General features: G+C 46.2%; 2 protein-coding genes across 2 annotated transcripts in view; both read left to right on the top strand.

Moving 5' to 3' along the window:
• Nucleotides 1-18511, top strand: part of sptbn5 (spectrin, beta, non-erythrocytic 5) — a 35659-nt gene extending 17148 nt beyond the window's left edge. The window contains exons 24-71 of the mRNA XM_084683183.1: nucleotides 58-228; nucleotides 427-591; nucleotides 876-1102; nucleotides 1193-1379; nucleotides 1511-1711; nucleotides 2041-2157; nucleotides 2235-2392; nucleotides 2509-2641; nucleotides 2830-2975; nucleotides 3077-3191; nucleotides 3891-4001; nucleotides 4273-4452; nucleotides 4604-4807; nucleotides 4920-5069; nucleotides 5165-5269; nucleotides 5416-5607; nucleotides 5826-5981; nucleotides 6078-6269; nucleotides 6357-6452; nucleotides 6556-6674; nucleotides 6844-6958; nucleotides 7505-7618; nucleotides 7979-8100; nucleotides 8328-8490; nucleotides 8726-8914; nucleotides 9030-9107; nucleotides 9251-9423; nucleotides 9683-9773; nucleotides 9994-10140; nucleotides 10306-10443; nucleotides 10525-10692; nucleotides 10793-10881; nucleotides 11129-11315; nucleotides 11483-11695; nucleotides 11881-12077; nucleotides 12336-12540; nucleotides 12816-12992; nucleotides 13077-13232; nucleotides 13467-13684; nucleotides 14333-14522; nucleotides 14720-14896; nucleotides 15156-15263; nucleotides 15374-16240; nucleotides 16385-16468; nucleotides 16545-16636; nucleotides 16859-16972; nucleotides 17165-17355; nucleotides 17771-18511. Coding sequence (XP_084539309.1) covers nucleotides 58-228; nucleotides 427-591; nucleotides 876-1102; nucleotides 1193-1379; nucleotides 1511-1711; nucleotides 2041-2157; nucleotides 2235-2392; nucleotides 2509-2641; nucleotides 2830-2975; nucleotides 3077-3191; nucleotides 3891-4001; nucleotides 4273-4452; nucleotides 4604-4807; nucleotides 4920-5069; nucleotides 5165-5269; nucleotides 5416-5607; nucleotides 5826-5981; nucleotides 6078-6269; nucleotides 6357-6452; nucleotides 6556-6674; nucleotides 6844-6958; nucleotides 7505-7618; nucleotides 7979-8100; nucleotides 8328-8490; nucleotides 8726-8914; nucleotides 9030-9107; nucleotides 9251-9423; nucleotides 9683-9773; nucleotides 9994-10140; nucleotides 10306-10443; nucleotides 10525-10692; nucleotides 10793-10881; nucleotides 11129-11315; nucleotides 11483-11695; nucleotides 11881-12077; nucleotides 12336-12540; nucleotides 12816-12992; nucleotides 13077-13232; nucleotides 13467-13684; nucleotides 14333-14522; nucleotides 14720-14896; nucleotides 15156-15263; nucleotides 15374-16240; nucleotides 16385-16468; nucleotides 16545-16636; nucleotides 16859-16972; nucleotides 17165-17355; nucleotides 17771-17910 — 8028 coding nt within the window. The 3' untranslated portion in view covers nucleotides 17911-18511. The remainder of the gene's footprint in view (nucleotides 1-57; nucleotides 229-426; nucleotides 592-875; nucleotides 1103-1192; nucleotides 1380-1510; nucleotides 1712-2040; nucleotides 2158-2234; nucleotides 2393-2508; nucleotides 2642-2829; nucleotides 2976-3076; nucleotides 3192-3890; nucleotides 4002-4272; nucleotides 4453-4603; nucleotides 4808-4919; nucleotides 5070-5164; nucleotides 5270-5415; nucleotides 5608-5825; nucleotides 5982-6077; nucleotides 6270-6356; nucleotides 6453-6555; nucleotides 6675-6843; nucleotides 6959-7504; nucleotides 7619-7978; nucleotides 8101-8327; nucleotides 8491-8725; nucleotides 8915-9029; nucleotides 9108-9250; nucleotides 9424-9682; nucleotides 9774-9993; nucleotides 10141-10305; nucleotides 10444-10524; nucleotides 10693-10792; nucleotides 10882-11128; nucleotides 11316-11482; nucleotides 11696-11880; nucleotides 12078-12335; nucleotides 12541-12815; nucleotides 12993-13076; nucleotides 13233-13466; nucleotides 13685-14332; nucleotides 14523-14719; nucleotides 14897-15155; nucleotides 15264-15373; nucleotides 16241-16384; nucleotides 16469-16544; nucleotides 16637-16858; nucleotides 16973-17164; nucleotides 17356-17770) is intronic.
• A 5240-nt stretch (nucleotides 18512-23751) lies between these two features.
• On the top strand, nucleotides 23752-24975 carry foxg1a (forkhead box G1a). Its single transcript, XM_084683372.1, has one exon. The coding sequence runs from the start codon at nucleotides 23752-23754 to the stop codon at nucleotides 24973-24975; it is 1224 nt and encodes a 407-aa protein (XP_084539498.1).
• The last annotated feature ends 319 nt before the right edge of the window (nucleotides 24976-25294 follow it).

Below are 25294 nucleotides of genomic sequence, written 5' to 3'. Positions count from 1 at the left end.
TGACATGCAACACACATGACTGTGACTGAGCAAGTCTATGTTCATTACAACCTGCAGGAGTTCCTGCGAGAGGCTGAAGAGATGCAGCTGTGGATGGAGGAGAAGTTCAAGATAGCGGAGGACGAGTCTTACCGAGACCCCACCAACGTCCTCCGCAAGCTGAAGAGACATGAGGCGGCAGAGAAGGAGATGCAGGCCAACCAAGTGTGGCTGGACAGACTCACTCAGGCAAGAAAAAAGCGTTGTAGTTCATTGGCTGATGAATGTGAGTCTTGAGCCTAACAAAAAAACTACAACCTTGAACATCTCAGTCACATCCACTGACCAAACTGTAACCCTGTTCCCCCACACTGAGCCTTGTTGTTCCCAACACACCCTAACCTGTGCTTTGACCTGACCTGTCTGGCTGTGTAACTCTGGCCCCAGCTGGGAGAGGAGATGCTGGCAGAGGAACACTACAACAGCCAGAGCATCCGAAGGAAATCCTCGGAGGTGACCAGCCGCTGGACTCGCCTCCAGACCAAGATGGCCGAGCGGGGAGACAAACTGAGGCAGGCCGGGCAGCAGGAGCAGTTGATGGAGCTGCTGCAGGTATGGATAGGGGCGAGAAAACATTTAAATTTGTATTCAGTTAGCAGACGATCTTATCCAGAGCGACTTACAGTAAGTACAGGGACATTCCCCTCAAGGCAAGTAGGGTGAAGTGCCTTGCCCAAGGACACAACGTAATTTTTGTCACAACTGGGAATCAAACCTTCTGATTAGTAGCCCGATTACCTAACCGCTCAGCCATCTGACTCCCAACGAATCCCAACACTTGATATGGGGTTTTGAAATAAGCTCTGATGGTTGACTGTGTACTCCCTTCGGTGCAGGATGCTAAGGTGAAGATCGAGGCTATCCAGCGGATGCTTCAGAACGCCGCCAAAGGTCACGACCTGCGCTCCAGTCGGCAGCTGCTGAAGGAGCACCAGCAGTTGGAGCAGGAGGCGCAGGAGCTGGCCGACAAGATCAACGCCATCGTGACCCGTGCCAAACACCTCGCCACCCACCACTTTGACTCCCAGAGGATCCTTCAGGAGACGGACGTCTACCTCAAGATGTGAGTCTGTGCGTTTCCTATATAGGGGAGTTGAAAGCAGCGCAGACGTGGAATTCCAATAGCTATGGATCGGTTTTGTTTTCCTCGCAGGTTCAAGTCCCTGCAGAAGCCCCTGGACCGGCGCCGAGCCCAGCTGGAAGCGTCCGTGGTTCTGTACGGGTTCTACCACGATGTGGACTTGGAGCTCAATTGGATAACAGAACATTATCCATCAGCTGGTTCCACTAATTATGACAAGTCCCTGGCAGGGGCCATCGTCCTGCTACAGAAACACAAGGTACAGGAGAATCTTTTAAACGCCTCTCTGGTGCCCAGGCTTTTCTAAAGTCACCTTCCAGTTAAATGCTTGATTAGGAGAGGTGTGGAGGAAGTCCACATGAAAACGTCTGTCCCACAATCTGTCTTCAGGAGCTGCAGGCGGAGGTGAACGCTCACCATAAACACCTGACACGTGTCCTGGAGAAGGGGCGTGGCCTGGGGAAGTCCAGCCAATACGAAGGCGAGGAGGTGGTGAAGAGGTGTGGCCACCTGAACGCAGAGTGGGAGGATCTGGAGGGGGCGTGCGAGAAGAGAGCGGCCCACCTGAGCAAGGCTGTGACCAGAGAACAGGTGCAGCCAAACTGAATCGCCTTGATTTGACTGTTTATGGAGTTTGCACTTTTGTCACTGGGGAATCCAAATGCAAATATGTATTTATTTGGCCTTTTGGTACTGGGGCATTTAAATCATGAACACTTCACCGAGGTTTGGTTTGAAGAATCCTTCTCTCTAACCCTAATGTGAATATACAGCTTCATTCTAGTCTTTTAGCTGGATAAAACAGACTGTATGCTCTAACATTCCAACATCCACATCCTAAAGCATCCTCATTGAGACTCTGTCTCTGTGATCCCATGTGATCCCTGCTCATGCTGGGCTGCGCTGTCGTCCTCTCCTAGATCCTGCTGGACTGTGCAGAGCTGGAGAGCCGTCTGTCTGAGATCCTGGCTCTGGTCAGCACAGACGAGTACGGCAAGAATGAACTGGCCACGCAGAGTCTCATCAAACAGCACCAGGTAGGTAGAGCTGATCCTTGACTCAGTCCTCTGTTGATTCACTGAGTGCAGAAGATGAACTCTCCTCTCTTCTTCAGGGGCTGGAGGGGCAGCTGGAGGTGGTGGAGAATCAGGTGGAGGAGTTAGGGGAGCAGGTGGAGGAGGCCATCCATGACTGGCACCTAGAGGAACTCAACAGACCTTACATGCGAATTAGCACCCAGAACACACAATTACAGCACAGTGCTGCTCTCAGGTATCCAGTGACTTCTAAACAAATGTTCACAGTTTGTTGGCCTTTCATAGTTTACAGTGGTTGACCATACCCATCAAGAACAATACAATTAACCCGTGTTTATAACTTTCAACCAGGGCCCAGAAGCTGAAGGAGGTGTTACACTTACATGAGTTCACAAGGGAGTCCTCTGAGTTGGAGGACTGGATCTCCCAGCAGAGACTGACTGCCTGCTCTGAGGACTATGGTAACGACTATGAACATGTGATGGTAAGACACACTTCACACCACTAGCTGACCCCACTGGCCTCAAGCACGTTTCTCACATGATTTGACTTTTTTTTTTTACATTGTCCAGGTTGTTGGAACTGTCAGTCTACAAAGTTATGGAAAGCTTTGGAACATTATTTATCTAAAAAAAAACGTTTATCTCGTATATTTCCCTCCTGTGGATCCAGCTGCTGCGTGGGAACTTTGAGGCCTTCCTGAAGCGCCTGGAAATGGGGTTAGAAAGGATGCAGAGCTGCAAGGAACTGGCTGACGCCCTTATACAAAACAAACATCCCCAGTCCTCCACCATCAGAGAGATTTTGCATAAGCTCAGGTAAATCGAAACAATGTCTTTGTTTCATCCATCCATCCCTAAATCCATCTATCCATCCAACCGTAAGTCCATCTATCTACTGTTGATTTTTCTGCCTCCAGAGCATCGTGGGAGGAGCTTCACGACCTGTCCAGAGAGCGTCAGGCTTGTCTGCTGAAGGCCGAGGATTGTCACAAGGTCTACAGAGACCTGACTGAGGCTCTGGGACAGATTGAGGTACAACAGACATGTTCCTTTGTCTGACTAGAAGGACTATTTTATATGTCAGACTGTGTTTATGGAGTGAGGGAGCAATTGCTTGGAAAAAGAGGAACAGCCCAAACAGGAAGCCAGACATAGCCTTGAGTGAATTGGGCAGTCATGCAGATGAGGGTGTGTAACACACACAGCTCAGTGACTCACCAGTGGCGCTAAGCTGCTCCGGGTTTAACTAGAGGCCAACCTATCCATCTCTGTTTTGGTGTGATTTGTAATTCTGCTTGCTGTTTCACTGTAATGGACTGGGACTCGTTAAATACCAGAGTAAGTAGCCATGCTGCTCTATGCTCACTGAGGAAATACTACATTAATAATAAATAAGACGGGAGGAGGGATTTAAGTAAATTATGAGTAGGAAGTCACCAGTGTGAAGGGAATGGGAATGGGAATACCTGTGGTTTAACAATTGCTGCCTCCTTCACACTCTCTCTCACTCTCTCCTGTCCTGTCCTGTCCTTTCATTTCCTGTCCTGTCCTGTCCTTTCCTTCTCTCTCTCTCTCTCTCTCTCTCTCTCTCTCTCTCTCTCTCTCTCTCTCTCTCTCTCTCTCACACTCTCTCTCTCTCTCTCTCTCTCTCTCTCTCTCTCTGTCTCTCTCTCTCTTTGCCACACTATCTCTCTGCCTCTCTCTCTATCTCTCCTTTCCACCGCTCCTCAGGAGCGGCAAATGAGCATCACTGATGACATTGCCAGAGACCTGCGAGGAGTGATGTCACAACTACGTAAACATGAAGAAGTGGTCCACGAGCTGGCCGGCACTGAACAGCAGGTAAAGTGAGATGATGTCATGAGACCACTACTGTACCAAAATACACTGTACACAACTTCAGGTACCTCCAACAAGACTATTACCGAAATGCACAGTAGATTACTGCAGATATCTGAAACAAGACCACTACCTGAATACATACAGTAGTAAGAAAACCACTGTATCTCAACTAACATCAACCCAAAACTTTTCAGATATGATATATTTCCATCATTGTTCTTTGTTTCTCGTCTCTCTCTCGTTTCCATCTTCCTTCGTCCCTGTCTCCCAGCTCCAGGAACTGCTGGATGCGACGGATGCCACCCTGGAGCTGTGCACCCCTAAAATGAAACTCCGCCTTCAAGACCAGCAGCAGGAAGTGGTGGGGAACTGGGAGAGGCTCCGCCTCCACATGGACCAGAGGGAGGCGGAGCTGATACTGACACGCCAGCGCTACCTCTTTCTCAACACGGTAAACTGAAAACAACACAAGACTCAGATTCACTTTGGAAATCAGACTTGGATTTTCGGCATTTCTTGTATTGAAGACAAATTGACACACAGTACCTGTGTGTTTTTCACTCCTGCAAATCATTGATTTCCATCTGCGTGGGTGTATTCAGGTGCAGGATTACTTCCTGTGGTGTGGCCAGGTGCTTAGTGGCATGTCAGCAGAGGAAAGCATCAGAGATTTGGTGACCTGTGACCTCCAGCTCTCCCAGCACCAACAGCTGTGGGCGGAGATGCTGGCTCGCCAGGAGACCTATGACCAGGCGTTGGCCTTAGGCCAACAGCTGGTGGAGCAAGAGGGAACAAACACCAGAGAGGTGAGGGATTCCGAAGAGGACAACAGAGGAGAAGAGAGGAGATCAAACGAGAGGAAAGGATCACTCGTCTGGACAGGCTTCTCTCCTTGACTCCTCTGCTCGTCCTTCCCAGGTGAAGGAGAAGCTGCGGTCACTGCAGGAGGAGAAGGACAAGCTACACGGTCACTGGGACAGGAAGCAGAGGAGCCTGGAAGTCACACACCTGGAGCAGGTCTTCTACAGGGATATGGAGAGCATGGAGAACATCAACAACTCGCAGGAGGTCGGACGGAACATTGCCAAACCTACGCCCTGACTGACTGTCACCCTTATCCGTTAAAGTTGACTTCACTTGACCCGTCTGCGTTGTGTTGTCAGATCCTGCTGAAGAACAGTGACCTGGGGACGACAGTGGACGAGGTGGAGAGGCTCATCAAACGCCACGAGGCCTTTGAGAAACTGCTGAGCACCCAGGAAGACAAGGTGGGTGTGACTTCAGTATTGTCTTCCTCTGCCAAACACACTCTCGCGGAGGCTGTAATTAGAAGGCTTTGAGGGTGGTTTGGCAGTCCACTTTGTTTGAGCCTATTTTCAGCCTGTCTGACCCCAATACACTCCCTGTCCTTCAGATTGTGTCTCTGAAGGAACTTGCTGAAAAGCTGAAACAGGAAGACTTAAGTAGAGAAAAATCTGGTCGGATTCACAGCAAATTGAAGGGCCTCCTGGAGAGACGGGATAGAATCAAGCAGCTGTCAATCAAACGCAAGGAGGAACTGGCCATCTCCAGGCTGCTTTGTATCTTCAACCGCAACGCTGCCGAGGTAGATGGGTAGACCACAGCGTTCCAAGCAGATGTGTGACGCTGCTAATACTCACAGCGAAGCTAGCTAACGCTCATTTATGCAATGCCCCATCCTGATTCATTAATTGGCCATATTTTCATCCCCCTTTTCGAGATTTATATATATATATATATACAAACAAAATCTGTCTTGCTTAAAAAGTCTTGTCACCTGACTTGTCCACCGTGTCCATGCAGGCAGAGGAATGGGTGTCTGAACGTATGCAGAAGATGCAGGAGAACTCCAAGATGGACCTGAGTAACCTGCAGACCAAGATGAAGATGCTGCAGAAACACCAGGTGTTTGAGGTTGAGATCCTGGCCCACGGAAGGATCATCGACTCAGTGCAGCAGGTAGGTACTGATCAACTAGGAAGCTATCATATGTATAAAGTCACATGACTGTATCGGCCAATCAGTAGCTGATCTTCACACCCCTGGCTGGGATAGGCTGGCGAGGAGTTGCTGTCACTGCGTCACCCCAAGTCGAAAGAAGTCCGTGCAAGCATGGTGGCTCTGAATCACCACTGGGAGGAGCTGAAGATGGCCGTGGTGGCCAGGGGGAAAGTCCTAGAAGACAACAGAGACTTCCTGGAGTTCCTTCAGAAGGTGGAGCAGGTGGAGGTCTGGATCAGGCAGAAGGTATGGAGGAGGTACAGGAGAAATAAAGGAGGAGGTTCTGCATGTTGTTGGATGGGAGCTGACTCCTGTTCTGTTTGCTGTTGCCAGGAGGTGATGATCAACGTAGGAGACGTTGGCGAGGACTACGAACATGGACTCCAGCTGCTGAAAAAACTCAATGAGTTCAGAGGGTCAGGGTCCAGGGTAAGTATGGAGGCAATGTGTGTTATTGTTACTCCGTCCGTGCTCTGTATGCGATGCAGCTGCTGAGCTTGACTGGAGTTCATCTCCTGCTGTCTGTCTTCAGGATGTGACTGTTGACGACGCTCACATTAAGGCCATCAACAGTCTGGCTGCTCGGCTGGAGAAACAGAACAGTGACGACCTGGACACCGTGAAACAGAAGAGGAAAGGGCTCAACGACAGGTACATACACCATCTACCCACAATGGATGCTATTTATACAGTATAGGAACAGTACAAGTCTTTGTCAGCGACAGGTAGGCATTGTAGACGGTCAACGATAGAGGAACCAAACAAAGCCTCAGACTCCCTCATCTTGTTTCTATGGCACCTGCCACTTCACCTCCATCAGGTGGAGCAAGTTCCATGTGAACCTGAGCAGCTACAAGAAGAAGCTGGAAGGGGCGCTGGAGATCCACTCCCTCATCAGAGAGCTGGATGAAGTCAGGGAGCGAGCCAATGAGAAGGTTTACATTTTACATTTTAAAAGTTTAGCAGACGCTCTTATCCAGAGCGACTTACAGTAAGTACAGGGACATTCCCCCGAGGAAAGTAGGGTGAAGTGCCTTGCCCAAGGACACAATGTCATTTGGCACGGCAGGGAATCATTCCAGCAACCTTCTGATTACCAGCCCGATTCCCTAACCGCTCAGCCACCTGACTCCTTAGTGCCTGGAGGGTTTCATCTGTTTTGAACGATAGTTTAACCGCTGGTAAACCACAGCGATGTGCCTTGACCAAGGCTGCCTTCATCATTAAAACGTGTACATGGTTGTTACATTTTTACATGACATCGTATTCATTTCGGGTGATACTTTCATCCAAAGCAAAATGCAGCATAAGATAAAACATTAGCATAAGGCAAAGTTCTACGGGTCAGAGGCAAGGTACAATCTATATTTGACTGCCACATCTCAAAGTAACCGCATCTCAGCTTCCAGGAATGATGGACAAACAACAGAAAACTCCAGTGCATGCTTGTTCACTCCCTCTTGTGGTGGTGTGTTCTTCAGATGCACCTGCTGCAGGGCCAGGACTGTGGCTGGGACGTGGAGAGTGTTGAGAACCTGATCAGACGCCACGAGGAGACGGGGAGGGAGGCTGGAGTCATTCAGGAGAGGGGGAAGGTGAGGAGGAACACCTGTCACACACACCACAGTCAAATCATCACAGTTGTACCTATAGTGCCAGTCAAAAGTTGGGACACATTTTCCCATGGTAGCAGCTGCTGTTCATGGCAGTGATGGAAGTGTTCATATGAGCTCGCTTTACATACGATGATGTTTGTCACTAAACCATCCAAACACGGACCCTCAAACTGCAGTGAACAGTCAATTTGTGTTTATCTAATCACTTGTGACCTCTGTTGAACTCCTATACAACCACTCTTACACAAGTATTATTATACATATTATATTGCTGTTATAACTGAAATTGATAGGTGTATTAAATTATATTGCACCGCTGTTAAACCGTTGTTCCATTAGGTCTTGGATAAAGAGTCTTCAGACAGTCTGAAGGGCAAGTCTGTGCTGGCTGACAAACTGAGTAAAAAGCAGAGAGAGGTCAAAACGACTCTGGTGACGATGGAGAAGGAGGTCAAACTCAGGTCAGAGGAGTCCTTACCTTGCAACTATTAACTTCTAAGGCACATGTTATTACAGTGTTTATAAAACTTTCTATGAGTGCAAAAAGGCAAAGATACCCTTACATACTGGTCTTTTATTTGCCATCTGGGTTAAGATGTGGACGGGAGAAGGTCATTATAGGTGATGTTAAAAAAACATTGTAAGGCTGACAGGAAATGATGTCATTAAGGAACTAATGTCCTTTTAGGAAGGAGAAGCTGCAGGAGGCTCACCAGCTGCAGCTGTTCAAGGCTAACCAGCGCCTCCTGCTGGACTGGAACGTCAAACAGAGTGCAGAGATGGGAGAGAAGGGTCTTCCCAAAAGCAAGGCAGAGGCAGAGAGACTCATAGTGGAGCACCAGGACTGGAAGGTATAAAGTTAACCCCTGTCCCCTGTCCCCAGTCCCCTGTCCCCAGTCCCCTGTCCCCAGTCCCCTGTCCCCTGTCCAAGCCAGCAAAACAATCACAGGGGCTATCACCCTCAGCTATACACCAGATACAGTTACATTTAATAGAACATCCTCATGTATGATTCGGTCATGGGAGTTTACAGCCAGCAAATTAAAGCATCAGACAGTGAAGGAGTGTGTGTGTGTGTATTCCTAGACGGAGATCGATGCTCGTGCGGAGCGTATCGACGCGGTCAGGGACTTTGGCCAGAGTCTGGTGAGGTCTGGACACAGCTGCTCTGCAGACATCAAGAAGTCTCTCAGCAAGCTTGAGGAGGCCAAGGTTGGACTGAACCAGGCTTGGCAGAAAAGGAATACAATCCTGGACCAAGCCCTGAGACTGCAGGTATGACACACAACACACACACAAAGCCTGTGTTATGTTTGCACTTGATTGACTGCAGAATTGCTAAACATGTGCCAACTGTCTTTTCTGCTTTGCTGAATCTCTCTGTCCCCAGTTGTTCTTGGGCTACGTGGAGCAGAGTGAGAGCTGGCTTAGCAGCAAGGAGGCCTTCCTGGCTAACGAGGACCTGGGGGTAGGAACTCTGAGTTCCTTAAACTGGCTGCTGTGTCACCTCCTGTCTGACTGTCTGGCCTACTTGTTTGGCTGACCTGTGTATAGAGAATTTTGACAGGCTGCCCTGTGTGCGTGTCTGTGTGTGTGTGCTTCCACGTGTAGAGTTCCTTGTCGGATGTGGAGACCCTGCAGAGGAAGCAGGCTCTGTTTGAGACCACGCTAGACGCCCAGCTGGAGCAGGTGGAGGAGGTGGAGAGGCAGGCTCAGCAACTGACCCAACAGAGACACTACGACGCTGACAACATCAACAGCAAAAGCAGGGCCGTCATCACCAGGTGACAAGGCTGTAGAACAAGGCCGTCATCACCAGGTGACAAGGCTGTAGAACAGGGCCGTCATCACCAGGTGACAAGGCTGTAGAGGTAGCAGAACATATATATATATAAGAACAACACAGGGATTATAAGGCTCAATATTGTTGTTGTTTACTTGGTTGTTGATGTTTGTGATGAAAATGTACACCACACATAGTGTGGTGATATACTACAACTATGTGTAGTGTTGCGTGTAATTCCGTTTTCTCTGTCTCTCCAGAAAGGACAAGCTGTTAGAGATGAGTAGGAAGCGGCGGAAGGTTTTAGAGGAATCTCTGCAGCTCCAGAAGTTCCTGGCCAACACATACGAGGTACAGAAGCCAACTGATTTGACATTAATCTGGATCTGTTCAAAGTTCGGCCCAGGTGTTTATGTTGCTTTTGTTTAGTTCATGCTGTTCCTCTCCCTCTTTGGATCTCTTAGCTCCGTCTCTTCTGAATGAGAACTATGTATGTGTACCACCTACCACCATTTAGCGTCTGCTAAATGAATTAAATGTAATAACTATAATGACTACCTGCTCTCTGAAGGTTTGCTCATGGTTGAATGAGCGTAACGCGGTCGCCCTGGATGAGAGCTGGAGGGAACCCTTTAACCTGCAGGCGAAGCTCCTCAAGCACCACAGCTTCGAGGCTGAGATCCTGGCTAATCGCAACAGAGTGGATGTTCTCACCAAGGTAGTTTTCTAATGAGATCTTTATTCAACCAGTTTAGACTGGCTTCTAGGTCAGGTGGCTTGCGATTGGTTCCATACTTATCTTTCAGATCAAAGCGCGATGCTTTGGTATTCATGGTTAAATTGATGCAATGTTATGGAACTGACCCCTGCGACGGTTCTGCAGGAGGGTGAGAGGATGATCTCGGCAGGCCACTATGCCCCGGGCAAAATCAAACCCTGGCTGAAGGACCTCAGAGACACATGGGAACAGCTCCTCAACAACTGCAAAGAGAAGGAAGCACGTCTACAGCAAGCCTACCAGGTACACAGGAACAAATGTTTGCACAAACTCACCCACACATGCATAGTCCTACATGAGCTGAAAGTTGTTTCTGCTGCCCAGGCGTTACAGTTCCAGCGCTCCCTGGAGGATATGGAGCAGTGGGTGGGGTCGGTAGAGAAGGAGTTAACCGTTCAGGACTGTGGAACTGACCTACAGTCTGTTAGTCGTCTGCTCAAGTCTCTGCAGGGATTGGAGGAGGTTGTGGATGGACACCAGGAGAGAATACAGGTAGGAGAAAGGGGTGCAAGAGGTGTAAGGTGAGAAAAAGGAGGTCAAGAAGGCTTGAGATCTGAATATCCGCTCTAATAATACAATGATTCTCATCCAGGGCCTCATGGCTACAGCCAAGGACTTCAGCTCTCAGGGGAATTTCCTGGCAGAGGAGATTCATCCCCGAGTCAGAGAGATCGTCAACAGGTGACAGCAGACACATCCTCTATCACGAGAGTCTCACATTCTGCATCTACGTGTTGTCTCATTCATTCAAGAACCTTAAAGACATCTCTTCAACATATGTTTCCCCTTTTCCTGAGACTGTGCTCAAAACTGAATGCTATTTCGGTGCTTGTCGCCAGAGAGAGAGAGAGAGAGAGAGCCAAGAGGTGTGTCGGTCCTTTCTTCGTGAGACAGTAACAGCTGTCTCGTTCCCTCCTCTTCTCAACAGATACAACGGGCTGGCGGAGCCCCTGCAGAGTCGCAGGGAGACCCTGGAGTCCTGGCAGCTGCTGTTCCAGTTCTACAGAGACATGGAGGATGAGCTGTTGTGGGTGCAGGACAAGCTGCCCTATGCCTTGGCCAGAGACTGGGGTTCCACTCTGTCCAGCACACAGGCCATGGTCAAGAAACACCAGGTCAGCATGACACGGAAGTAGGCCTGCTTTAGCATTCCCAAGGCTGCGATCGAAATCAGCTGCTGGATTTGTGTTCCTCCCCTGCTTCTTGGGACAGGGAAACAGGTACATCGGTCTGTTTTTCATGAGACGGTAACAGGTGTGTTGATTCATCCTCTTTTCAACAGGTCGTGATGCAGGAAATCACAAGTCGCACCCCATTGGTCCAGGCGGTGCAGGAGGCAGGGCGGAATCTGGTTCGCGGCCGCCATTTTGCCTCCCATGAGATCAGCGAGCGCTTGGCCGAACTGAAAAGGATCTTCGAGGACCTGAAGAGAGAGTCGGAAAACAAAGGTCGTCTCTTGCAGGACGCCTTGAAGATACAGACCTTCTTATCTGAGGTAGCCATTGTGCTTTGAGTCCAGGCCTAAACTGACGTATCAACGTCATAAATAAAACTACTGTCAGTTATTCCCCAAAGTATCCCTTGGTATAGAAACAAACAAGAATGGCAACAATCTATAAAACATATTTCTACAACAATCCACCATCTTCTCCTTTTGCTCGGTGCTTCACCCCCTTGCAGGTGTCAGAGCTGGAGCTGTGGATGGATGAGCAGAAGCCCATGCTCGAGTCCAGAGACTATGGGAAGAGTGAGGAGGCCACGGAGATCCTCCTGAAGAAGCTGGACTCTGTAGACCTGGATCTGGACCACCAGAGGGAGACAGTGGACACCCTTCAGGAGATGGGGGCCAAGCTGGAGCACTGTGGACACCCCATGAGGTAGACAGACACACACACGCACAATAACATCCCGGAGTTGACCACTGGGATTAGTGACATGGAGGTTTGTGCTGAAATGTGGCTCGCAGCTGTCACGTCGTTGATCCATTTCAGTGGGTGAAACAAATCCGATGCACCCAAGTATTTGACAGTATTTACAAATAGTAATTAACCCAGATTTGACTCCCAAGCTCACACATCTGGTCTCTCGTCTTTCTGTAACTGAACAGTATTACACTTCTCCGTGTATCCTTCCAGCCATCTGGTGAGTAAGAGCCTGCCAGACATGATGAACCAGTACGAGAGTGTTCTTCGGCTGTCTGCCTCGCGGCGCTCAGCTTTGGAGGACCAGCTAAGCCTGTACGTGTTTGAGAGAGAAGCAGGGGAGCTGCAGACCTGGCTCAGCTCCCACCAGTCTGTCGCCCAGTCTGAGGAATATGGACAGGACTTGGAGGATGTGGAGGTAGGAAGGATGCTGTGAGCTCACCCACTCACTCACCCACTCATTCACTCACTCACTGACTCACTCACTCACACTCACTAACTCACCCACTCATTCACTCACTGACTCACTCACTCACGCTCACTCGCTCGCTCACTCACTCACTCACTCACTCACTCACTCACTCACTCACTCACTTGCTCGCTTATCCACTTGCTCATTCACTAGCTCACTCACTCACTCACTCACTCACTCACTCACTCGTTAACTCACTCACTCTTGGTAACATCCTCCAGGTGCTTCAGAAGAAGTTTGAGGACTTTGTGGTGGAGGTGAACACCTTGGGCCACAGCAAACTGGGCTCAGTGCAGCAGCTTGGCCGAGAGGTCAAATCTGCAGAAGGACAGAAGAGAGAGGCAGTCCTGAGCAGACTGTGGGATGACCTCAACCACACCATCAAGATCAGAGAACAGGTAGTCGACTTTAATAGACGGCCTTCGAGTGACGATGTTGCCAGAACAGCCATGTTGACTTGCTTTCTCTCCTGTGTCAAACAGAACCTGCAGGGAGCGAGGGAGGTGCACCAGTTTGACCATGATGTGGATGAGCTGAGGGGCTGGATGAGTGAGAAAGAGGTGGTGCTGAACTCGGAAGATCACGAACACGACCTGCTGGGAATCCAGGCGCTCATACGACAACATGAGGGGCTGGAGGTAAGGAATGGACCCCAATGGTTTGCTTTCAAAATGAAAGTCTACAAAAGGGGAAGGGTAGCTTCCAAGATAATTTGTGGCCTGAAGCAGGCCTTTAACAGTTGTAAGTATGCATGGAAAAATAATGTAAGGAATGAGTTGTTTTAATTCATGAATAAAATTTTAAAAAACGAATGAATAAATTAAATCAACACATTGTATCATGTATCAACAAATATCCATGTGGCTCCTCAGAGGGACCTGGAGGTGATGGAGGGGAAAGTGTCCAGGACCCAGGAGGAGGGCAGGGCTCTGGCCAGGCGACACCCCCAGGTGGGGGCTAGTCTGAGGGAGAGGCTTGAGGAAGTGGAGGCTCACTGGGCCAGTCTTCAGGCCAAGGCCAGCCAGCGCAGGACCAGGCTGGGCCAGGCTGAGGCCGTCCAGACATACCTCACTGACTGGACAGAACTCATGTAGGTTGATATGCAGATTTTCTATACATATGTGAGGTTGTCTCTTGCTGTGGTCAAGAGGTCACGCAGCGGGTCTCTGACAATACACATATAGATTGGAGAATGTGCTGCTTTCACCTTTGGAAATGGCAACATGCAGGAAATAGTACAAACGATGAGCTATGACCACACCACCTGTGTGCCGTTTTATCCTGTGCATTAAATTGTGGAATGTTTACAGTTTAAGGACATGTTTTGATGGTTACTATATCTGTTCTGTCCAGGTCATGTATATAATGTCCATCTAAGAGACATGTTTCTCACTCATGCTAGCCACTCTGTTGTGGAGTGGTGGTATGATCCGACGTCGATGCTAATAAATTAAGCCAACCCTATTCTAATCATCGTGCCTCTGTCCGGTCTACCTGTTAAGAGATTTCATCCTTACATAGGTGGTTCTTTTAACCACTTTGGTGAAGTAAGAAGGTCACTGAGGTGTATTCCCCCCCCCTCCCCAAGAGAAACAAGATGTATGCAATGCTTGGTGATGTTACTTACGTCTGGTTTGTCTTGAAGAAAAAAAATCAATTTTATACCTCAGTGAACTTCCAAGCATTCTAGAAAGAAGACGTTCAGAAAAAAAAGAGTTATGTTCCATTTGTCTTCCAGGGCATGGCTGAAGGAGACCCTTTCCCTGGTCAGAGGGGAGGGGCTTGGAGGGGAGAGAGCAGACCTAGAGCAACTAATCAAGAAGCACGAAGAATACCACGTCCAGATTGACAGGCAGTCTTACAAATCACAGGCTATGAAAGACAGAGGCAAACGACTGGCAGAGGAGGGCAGCTTTATGTGCCAAGAGGTATGAAACACAACCATCTTTCCATCCATCCCTCCATTCTTCCACTCGTTCATAAATATATTCTTGTTCTCCTGCCGAGCAGATGAGATGTGGTTACTTTGGGACGTAGCTGGTAGATGCAGACCGCTGTACGTCTCTTCGGTTCCAAGCTGAATGAATAATGTATAATGATGCAAGTGCCGCCTGTGCGTGTGCAGTTGGAGGAGCGTGTGTGGGAGATGCAGGACTTGCAGGCCCAGGTTGTGGAGGTGTGGGAGGAGCGCAGGGTGGTGTACCAGGAGGAGCTGGAGGTCCTGCAGCTCCAGAGAGAGATGGAGCAGGCGGAACACTGGCTCTCCACCTACGAGGCGACCCTCAAGGCAAAGGACTACGGGGTACGACGGCTACAGACACACATGGATGAATGTCAAAAAGACAACAACTCTTCTGTTCTGTTTTTTTTTACAACCATGACCCTGTCCTTTAAATCATATTTGAACCGTAACCTTTTTATTAAATGTCTAATCTTAAACTGGCATACTTTAGTGGACCTAACTCGAGTAGAAAACGTGAAAATGTGGTAGTACCCAGACATAAGGGATGGACACGCACCCTCTCTCCAGTCGCTCAGCAGAAGCCTCTCCTCTTTGACAGGATTCGGTGTCCGACGTCATGGAACTCATGAAGAAACAGGAGGATCTGGAGGCCATGATGCAGGCCCAGAGTGATCGCTTCACGGCCCTGCAGAAAAAGAGGACAAAGGTAGGCTACCACTACCTAGCCTGTAACCCAGGTAGGCTATCTTTCACAAGCCCCTAATCCATGCAGCCCGAACACGGCCAAGGTCCTAACCCAGTTATCTTTTGTTTCAGCGTGAACAGAGGCTGTTAGGTCTCCAAGGCGATGAGGAGGATTCTAGAAAGAAGCCGATGAGAGTGTCCTCCTTGAAGAGGAAACCGTCAGACCCTAAAAACCCTCGTGTTACTTTCTCTAAAGCCCCAGTCAACACGTCCGGCAGTGGCACAACACCAGAGAGGCCAGGCCTGGGAGAACGACCAGAGAGAGGGAAGAGAGAGACGTCAGACAGAAGAGAGAGTCCAGAGAGAGGAGATAGATTTGAGAAGGAACCAGACACCATCTCGAGTGGACCAATGTTTAGCCCCAGCCCCACCCCTGCTCCAAGGACCTGGACCAACCACAGCCCGGCCTCTGTGACCCCCCTCACCTCATCCGAACCCCCCGCCACAGTCCCTGAACCCCCTCCCCAGTCCCACTCCCCAGCTGCTCCCCCCACTACCCTCAGCCTGGCTAATGAGGAACAGCGCCCAGCTAAACCCCCTATTGGCCCCAAACCCAGGGGTTCCTTCAAAGACAGGAAGTTTGTCCCTCCCTCTGAACCTCCCCCTGCCCCACCTATGTGCATACCCACCTCGGCTCCCAGACAGCTAGAGAACCAGACTGCCGACTCTCCTCCAAGCACCAGGAAGTCAGATGCTGCTGACTCCCCACCGACACCAATCAGGGAAATGCCTACACCCCCTGACTCCCCCTCTCTGCTAACCAGGAAGTCGCCTTCATCCCCAGACTCCCCGCCCAGTCCAATCAGAGTGCAATCTACTGCCCTAGCAGACCCGGATCTGCCTGAAGAATCCATCACCATCTCTTACTCCACATCTGATGAAAGTGATGGAACACCTGTCAAACTGGATGGCATGTTAGAGATCAAGCTGAAACAAAAAGTAAGAGATGGATTCAATCTTAATTGAACAATAATGATTTGCTCTTGAAAAACAAATTGTGAATTCGAGCCTTTTCCCATTGACAATGTAATCATTTAATCATTTTGGTATTATTTCTGTGTGTGTGTGTGTGTGTGCACCTAGGGACTGGACCACTGGGAGTCCGTGTATGCGGCCATTGAGGGAGACTCACTCAACCTGTTCAAAGACAGAGAAGCAGCTGTAGAGGTGTGTCCATGACTACTCCTCGAGACTTTATGACCTCAGAAAAACCGTGATGTGAACCTCTTTGTTTCTGTTGCAGAGGACGTCGCGCTGGCCGCCTATCCTCCTGGCGGGAGCTGTGTGTAAAGAGAACACCTTCTACCGCAGGAAGGACCACACCTTCAAGCTCATGTAAGAGTGCCACTTTGAATTATCAGCACTTCTGTGTAACATTCTCAGTGGGCCTTAAGGCCCCGGCCAGTGATGTTGGGTCAGGAAATAAAATACACAAGGATGGTCAAATAAACAAACATGGTCTATGAATGATGCTTTGTAATAGAATTAGAAGACAGATGAATCTGACATGAGGATAAATATGGGAGGGCGACCGTGATGTGTACGTGGTCCTTACAGACTGGAGGATGGGAGTCAGTACCTGTTTGCAGCAACGAGCCGCGAGGTGCAGCTGAGATGGGTGGAGACTCTGCAGAGAAGCACCAAGTCGGGCAGCTCCTCAGAGGATTCTGGGTAAGACTGCTAAGACACAGAAAGTGTTTTCCCTCTGAACCCAAGGGCTTTCAAGTCTTGATTTTGTGGAGTGTCATTTATTGAAACCCGTTTGTTTGGACGAAAGAGTCAAATTTGCTTAGATCAACTCTTTAAACGTTCTGTGCACTGTCACTCTTTGAGAGCGTCACTCATCCACGTTGATGCGTTCAGAAGGTCGGCAGCTGTCGACCTCAGGTCCGGGTTGGTGACTGAAGCAGCGGAGAGGCAGACCTCCAGAGGACAGGACAGCTTCTACGGCCGTGACATGGAGCCTTCCCTGGACAGGGAGCCTCCACCCAAGCCCCCCCACACCTACTACAACAGACACCACTATCCAGGAGGAGGGGAGAGTAGAGAGCAAGGTATACATGTTGGGGTTAGGGGGGCAGTGTGGGGTATCATCCGTTGTCTTCAGTCATACATCAGATGTATTTATTTCAGGATATGCAGTACTGTGCAGTCTTAGGAACAAATATACAAAATATAAAAACTAAAAAGTGAAGAACAAATGCTTAAGGAATGCTTAAATAATGAGGAACGCAAAAGACTAAACAAAACTTTTCTTAACATTCCACTTTTATACTGCTGCACAAATACAAAAGACCAAAAAACAATCATTCAAAACAATATTCATGTAAAAGATCTTGGGGTGCCTAAGACTTGTATGCACAGTACTCAGTACTGTATGTTGAGACAGAAACTATTTACAAATGTCAAAGCTTAAAAAAAAAAAAAATCTACAAAAAAAAAAAGAAAAATGTCACCCTCTCGTTTCAGAGAGCGTGACCTTAAAAAGCTACAGGAGCCTGGAAAGGAACCAGCCCGCCTTAGATCCCCATCCCCCCCAAGTCCAGGACGTGACGGGGTTCACAGACAAACCCAGGAAGAGTGTCTTCCAGAAGCTCTTCAAGAAGTGACCAAAGACCAACTCTGAGCCAGAGAGGCAGAAGGTTATCACAACTAAATCATTTCACATTCATTCTTATTCTGATCTTTTATCTAGTCATAGTTTTTTTTTTTTATCCAAGCCTAAACTAGGCTTGCTGTAGTAGAGCAACATTTCATTCTGTATGAATCATCTTAGCAGTACAAAATCAAAACGTCATAAATATATTCACGATAACAATCTATCTGATTGTCTCTCATGGGATCATGCATGTGCCTTTCCAAAATTTTTGTTCAGTGATTATATTTATTCTTGAAATTACCTTTTTATTATTTTCCACATGGGTCTACAGTACATCAGACTTTACAACAACATTTCTATAGACATGCATGTTTTAATCATGTCTGTTATCATCATTTGTATCTGGTATTATTTAGCTTGACAAAAACACACATGAGATGCTTAACTTTGAATGTCCTCACACTAAGAGATTACACCAAAGATCAAATAAGGAATATGATTGATAATCTTTCCACTTCAAGATCCTTTGATCTGATGAACTAAGCAAGTTGGAGAATGTTGATTGGTTATACATTGCAGTAACTTTGTAGTAAGAATTTTCAAAATTAATAAAGTACAATTTTATATGATGTTATGTGTTTCTGGGTGAAGTCCTTGAACTGTGGAAGCTACTTAAGACTTTAACCGCAAGATGGCGGCAGGCACAAAGCAATGAGCGCATCTTCGACCTTTCTTTGGATTAAACATCGAGTTTGAGGTTCAAAAGTTCATTCCAGGGTTAACCATCGGCTGAAAGCCTTAACTATCCTGTAGGATTTAGGCTATCTATCAGTTGCTGAATATTATCCCCATGGTACTCAAGAATATTATCCCCATGGTACTCAAGTCTTGAGTGTTTTCTGATTTCTCCTTTAGTCGAGGAAAACGCTTATGGCGATTCGGTATTGACAATCATTGGTAAATTAGCCCTATTTAGACTACAGATTTCAACTAGGCCCATCCAAATGTTTTTTGGTCCTTAACGACCATTCTTCATAGATGCAGCCAATGCATCATACTATCCTAGGCACTGACATAGGCTACGTTTCTGTATTTTTTTTCTTCAGATTATCATACTTCTGATTACAATCGGCCTGTACATTTTCGTTAATTCTGGAAAGATTTCGATAGTATCCTATAAAGACGCAGATTTTGGTTAGCCGCATGCGTTATCATTCAATATCTGTAATTCCGATCACGGCTCACAAAAGCTGCAGCAGAAGATTCAACGAATCCCCCTACCGAAAGGAGCCAGTGGACTTATGTTTGTATCCCCACTGTTGCGCTACAAATGCCTTTAATAGCACGGAACAAATTGAATTATCCGGAAATACATATTCCCCGGGGCAGCCATCACGCTCACACGATTTATTAAAAATGTTGAACACGAATTTTATTTTATTTTTCAGGTCTACAGCTCTCCTGAAAATGTAAAGCCTAATGACAATCTCATCTGTTTCCCAGATTTGATATTGGAATCATTTTTTGCCTATAACATATCGTCTATGGCAAACAAAAAAATACTTAACCTAGGCTGCATAAAAAAGTTTATGTTGATCTGTCCATGTTTGTGCATAGTTTGTTCCATTTCAAATGTAGGCCCTATATAGGTCCTGTTCAGTTAAGCATAGTACAACGTTTTCCCAACAACGTAGTTCTTTAATATATCAAACTGGCCCATGTTTCAATCCGAGATACTACACATCAATGTAGGCTATCCTCCAATTCAGAAAAGACCGTGGGAGGCTTCTGCATGTTTACTGTTTCTCAGGCTTTACAAGACTATTGACACTACACGGTGCAGCCTACTGGTAGACTACCATTCAGACAACAAACCTGGCGATAATAACCAGAATAATGTAATAGAAAAAATGTGTAGTTGAGTTTATTATTGGAAATATGCATTATTTCTACAGTATTTCTACATTAGGCCTATGTCTACACCTATATGCCTAAATGCATAGCCATGAATTCAAATTCACGTTCACTTCACATTTTCATTTTGATGAATAGAACATTTGCCTATTATTAAAACAATGCCGAAGATAATAACTTGAAGACAGGTATCGACTTTGATCTGCAAACACGTGCATGGATGATCGTATAGGCACACTGTCTGGTGATGAATATTAATAGGACTAAGGACACTGGGCCTATAACTCAATAGTTTAGGCCATAAGCTCCGCTTTCTTCTATGTCACAAGTAGGTCTAATTCTCTATTTGTTAAAATATAATTGATCAAATTGTGCGCCTTGTATCCCGTTAATTCAGAGACTGTGCAGTCCACCTCGGCTAGTATCAAAAAGCATGCTTTCTCTCTTGTCTACCGATAGAGGGCTATGTAGCCCTAAACATGGCCAAAACCATGCCTCGGAATAACGGGAGCCGTGTCTGCCTCTGTTTTCCAGTGTCTTATTTCCTCACGACATTATTTATGCCCCGAAGTGTATAATAACCGTGTTTACATGAACGCCATGTTTATAAATATTGTGCAGTGCTTGTTGAGTGGCCTTGTCATTGTATTCAAATACATTTACAACTAAACTGAGTTTAGTTGGGTATTTAGGGCCAACAGGTAAAATGTGTGTTTGAAAGATGTAATTGTAAACCCTTGGTTTTTATATTAGGAATTAGGCCTACGACAGTCTTGTTAAGCAATTAATCCCTTTTCAGTTTTCCTTTGACGCCATGCGTCTTTCATTTGTTTAAGAATCACTGAAAGATGTTCATATATCAAATGAAAATCGGATGTTCGATAATAACGTCTGCAATAATATAATAATATCTGTATAGCGTGGCTTTGGAAAACAAAATGTATGTTTCCTATTGAAAGTTATAGTGATGTAACATTAGTTAGGAATTCAAAATTGTGTGACATGAGGATTCAAATTCTTATCCAATATGAAGTGTTGCATTTATAACCATGTCTTACTAGCCATCACCACCTTCTTATGTTCTGTTTTTATTCATCGTAATTAAATCTGATTTTTCTGCACCCAATTTGGTTCGAACAGAGAGAGGTAAAGAAAGAGGGGGGAGGGCTTGATTTATTCTAATTATTGTAAACCTGGGTTCAATCATACACATGTGGGCTACACAACATCACTTGCATCGCTCTTTTATAAACTTTTCTTTTGTTGCCTTAGTCATTTCTTAAATGTAACGAAAATACTTGAGATTTGTGTGTAAGGTTTGAAAGCTAATTAATTAATTTGGTGGTAGATGTATGTGTTTTTTTCTTCTCTAGATTGTTACCGTCAAACGTATAAAAACACACGTCCACTACTTTATTTGTTTTCTTATACAGGTTTGCTGTGCTGAAGGATAGCGTTGACAAACGGCCTTTCTTACTAAGTGATGCGATCCCGCTGGTGCCTTCCAAAATCACATTCTCCCTCCCTAGGAAAGATGGACGTAGCATACCACATGAGAAAACGCTAGAAAAGCGTTTGTGCCTTCCCAACTTGACTGCTCCACTATGTGTACTGCCTACCTGGAAAAAACATATATTTTAAAATTGTAGGCTATTCATAAAGTTACATTTTCATATATTACTGGCGAGTTTAACAGGCCTACGAATAGGATGGCAAACGGGCAATTCCTTCTTCCATAGCCATAACTGCATTTAAAAGGTATAATTTTTTGTTTAGTAAAATTATGTCTAAGTGTCCAATATATTCTTAAACGTTGTTACATGTGGTTGTTACTAATTGATCAATGTGTTATTACTTTTGTAGGTGTCAATAGTAAAAGTAGCCTGGTATGCCCTGCAGTATCTTCATTAGCATTATCATTATTTTAAAACATCATAACAAGATAAGCCTAATGGTATTGGCATTCAGCCAACTACATTATTACTCACACTGTAATGTCTTATATCAATTATGTTACTAATGCTACTATTTGAAGATTCAAATATTTGGGAATTTGAGTAAAGAAAATCCTCTCATTACACTTGATCACATGCTGTAATTGGCCCATTGTTAGTAACTATTCTTAAGACACAAACGCTATACCAGAAAATGATACAAAATGATACATTAAGGAAAGACGGTCAACTCTCAGTTGAGTTGAAACCATCACTGGGCCTTGTAGCCAGCAAACATAATAACAATGTCCTAATTACTATATGAATTAAAATACAGGATGTTACCATGACATTTACCATGACATTGATATCTATATGAAAAGTGCATAAACAATATGTCCACGCCAGAAAAGTAGCCGTGTGGGAATCTATAACGGCTGTAGGTCTCTCTCCTACGCATCCCCCCTCAATTCTCTCTTTCTCTCTCTCACTCTCTCTCTCTCTGTCTCTCTCTCTTTCTCGTGCGCCCGCGCTCCAACTGTTAGGAAACGTGTATATGCGTACATGCTTGCGTTTGTGAGTTTGTGGCACATCCTATTAAACACACATTAATTTGCCTAAACAGTCAATGAAAAGAAATGCAACGCTGGCCTAGATTGACCTTTAGACTATTGGAAGTATTGGTTTCTGCAATTTTATGTAACATGCTTTGAACCCACAATGGGTATCAATTCTGAGGCCTAGTATATACAGAAAACATTTGGATTGAAACCTATAGCCTAATTTATTATGCGAGAATAAGGAGGAATGGAATGCGATGATTTACGAAGGTTTACATTCGCAGGTGCAATATCTCTTATTGTCAAGACCCCACCCTGGGGGCACTTATTGGTTGCACAACATATGTTCAGCCTAAGCTATTTTACAGTTCACACAATTGTATACAAATGTGTCTCTTGGATCTTGTTACCAGTCACTATTTAGATGATGACCCATACAAGAGATGCATTATTAATGCATTATTATTTCGTAGCATTTGTTACAGTTGCTCTTTCCTACATTGCATTTATATTCATGCTTTACTTTCTGATTAATCTCTATTCATATCTTTGGAAAATTTGTTGTATTGATGTTATTTCACTGGATTCATATCTAAATGTCAACAACATAAGTAAGGACTTCTGTATGTTTCAACTAAATCTTTAGGTACAAATAGAAGGACTTAAAGGCGTCTGAATGGAGAAGCTTCCATTCAGAAAAAGGGCGGGGGTAAGGAAACGTGTAGGCCAACACATAATACGTTAAATATTTTCCTTTAAATGTATAGTGTACTTTGTTAACAGTACTCATCATGGCATGATACACATTTATTTGTGGCATACAAGACCTGAAAATATAGACCAGGCCCACGTAGATATAAACAAATAAAAATCTGCTGTATGCCAACAAATTATTATAGTTTTGTTTGAGACATAAAGTAGTACCTCTTTTCGGCGGCTACTTTACAGTTTTTCTCTTGTGTTTATCCCCCACGGTCTGTAACACGCTTTTGTGACGCTAAGAAATGTTGGGTAAGCAATTTAGAAATATCAGAAGCAGTGACATGGATTTAGGTGGTGTGATCTATTTTCTTGGTATGCTTTTGGTCCGAGGTAGAGGAACTGCCTTTGTTGATGTGGGTGAGTGCGTTCTACATTGCAATGGAGGTTGTGTGTGTGTATCCTTGCGCACTTGGGCAACTGCTAAGAACTGCTCCACGATTGGTTGAAACCTAGGAGGACGCGTTAATACTTATGGTGCTGTGGTTGGCTGCGCACTGTAAAGGTTCAACCAATTTTTTTACAGCTTAGTGTCTGTGGCTCCGTAATTAATTGTAGCTATCTGTCTCCTATCGATGTGTTTTTTAAGACCATGAAATAGTTGTTTTTTATGTGCAGAGTTGCCGGCGATAGAGATTGAGACCCAACTGTGCTGCTGGTTACTGCCATTATACCTTGCGTGTGATGTTGGATATGGGAGAACGGAAAGAAGTGAAAATGATTCCTAAATCGTCGTTCAGTATAAACAGCCTGGTGCCTGAAGCCGTCCTAAATGATAACCACCGACCAGTCCCCGAGGAAGAGGAGAAGATGTCTCAGGCTGCACTACAGGACACTAAGTCGGAGAACACTTGCACTAAAAGTGACAACAATTCCAACCAGGAATCGACTTGCAACGACGAGAAGGAAAAAACGGATGAGAAGAAGGATTGCAAAGACGGGGAAAGTGGTAAAGACGGAGAAAAGAAAAACGGCAAGTATGAGAAGCCGCCTTTTAGTTATAACGCTCTTATTATGATGGCGATCCGACAGAGCCCGGAAAAACGACTAACGCTGAACGGTATTTACGAGTTTATCATGAAAAACTTCCCCTACTACCGAGAGAACAAGCAGGGCTGGCAGAATTCCATCAGGCATAACCTCAGTCTGAACAAATGTTTCGTTAAAGTCCCGCGGCACTACGATGACCCGGGCAAGGGGAACTACTGGATGCTTGACCCCTCAAGTGATGATGTCTTCATCGGTGGAACGACGGGCAAACTTCGCAGGAGATCCACAACATCTAGGGCCAAGCTAGCATTTAAGCGGGGCGCTCGCCTAACCTCTGGCCTCACTTTTATGGACCGGGCAGGGTCTTTATACTGGCCTATGTCCCCGTTTCTGTCTCTTCACCACCCCAGGGCCAGCAGTGCCCTGAGTTACAACGGCACATCATCAGCCTATCCTAGTCACCCCATGTCCTACAGTACAATGTTGACTCAGAACAGTTTGGGGAACAACCATTCTTTCCCTTCCTCCAACGGACTGAGTGTTGACAGACTGGTAAATGGAGACATCCCTTACGCCACTCATCACCTCACAGCAGCGGCGTTGGCCGCCTCCGTGCCATGTGGTCTATCTGTGCCCTGCTCCGGGACATACTCCTTAAACCCGTGTTCCGTTAACCTACTAGCTGGACAGACAAGTTACTTTTTCCCCCACGTCCCCCATCCGTCCATGACGTCTCAGAGTAGCACCACGATGACTGCTCGGGCCACCTCCTCCTCCTCCCCGCAGGCTCCCTCGTCCCTGTCCTGCGATTCCTTACGGCCTTCCCTTCCCAGCTTCTCTTCAGGACTGTCCGGAGGCCTGTCTGACTACTTTACACATCAAAATCAAGGTTCATCTTCAAATCCACTTATACACTAACAAAACATCCACATGGAGCAGACTGTAAGTGAACATTTTACACCCATTTACCTTGTAAAATATCCTATAAAAGAGAGACTTAAGAACAAAGAGAAAACAAAACGAAAGCAGCCCGAAGTCCAGGTATTTTTTATTGATATTCTGCATTTATTTCTGTGTATATATGTCAAGTGTCGGGGAGGTGTTTATGGTTCCACTGTCAGCAACGTGCAATGTGATGAAAAAAAAGAGAAAAACGTATAGGTTTTTGAAGAGGCATTACCTTTAGAATGTGTATTTAAATAGTGTCTGCAGATTTGCCTAATTTTTTAATATTAAA

Source organism: Hypomesus nipponensis, chromosome 3, assembly GCF_054491055.1.
Source record: "Hypomesus nipponensis isolate SF chromosome 3, ASM5449105v1, whole genome shotgun sequence".
Lineage (NCBI taxonomy): Eukaryota > Metazoa > Chordata > Actinopteri > Osmeriformes > Osmeridae > Hypomesus > Hypomesus nipponensis.
Note: the sequence above shows the minus strand (reverse complement) of the source record. Positions and strands in the feature narration are given on the sequence as shown.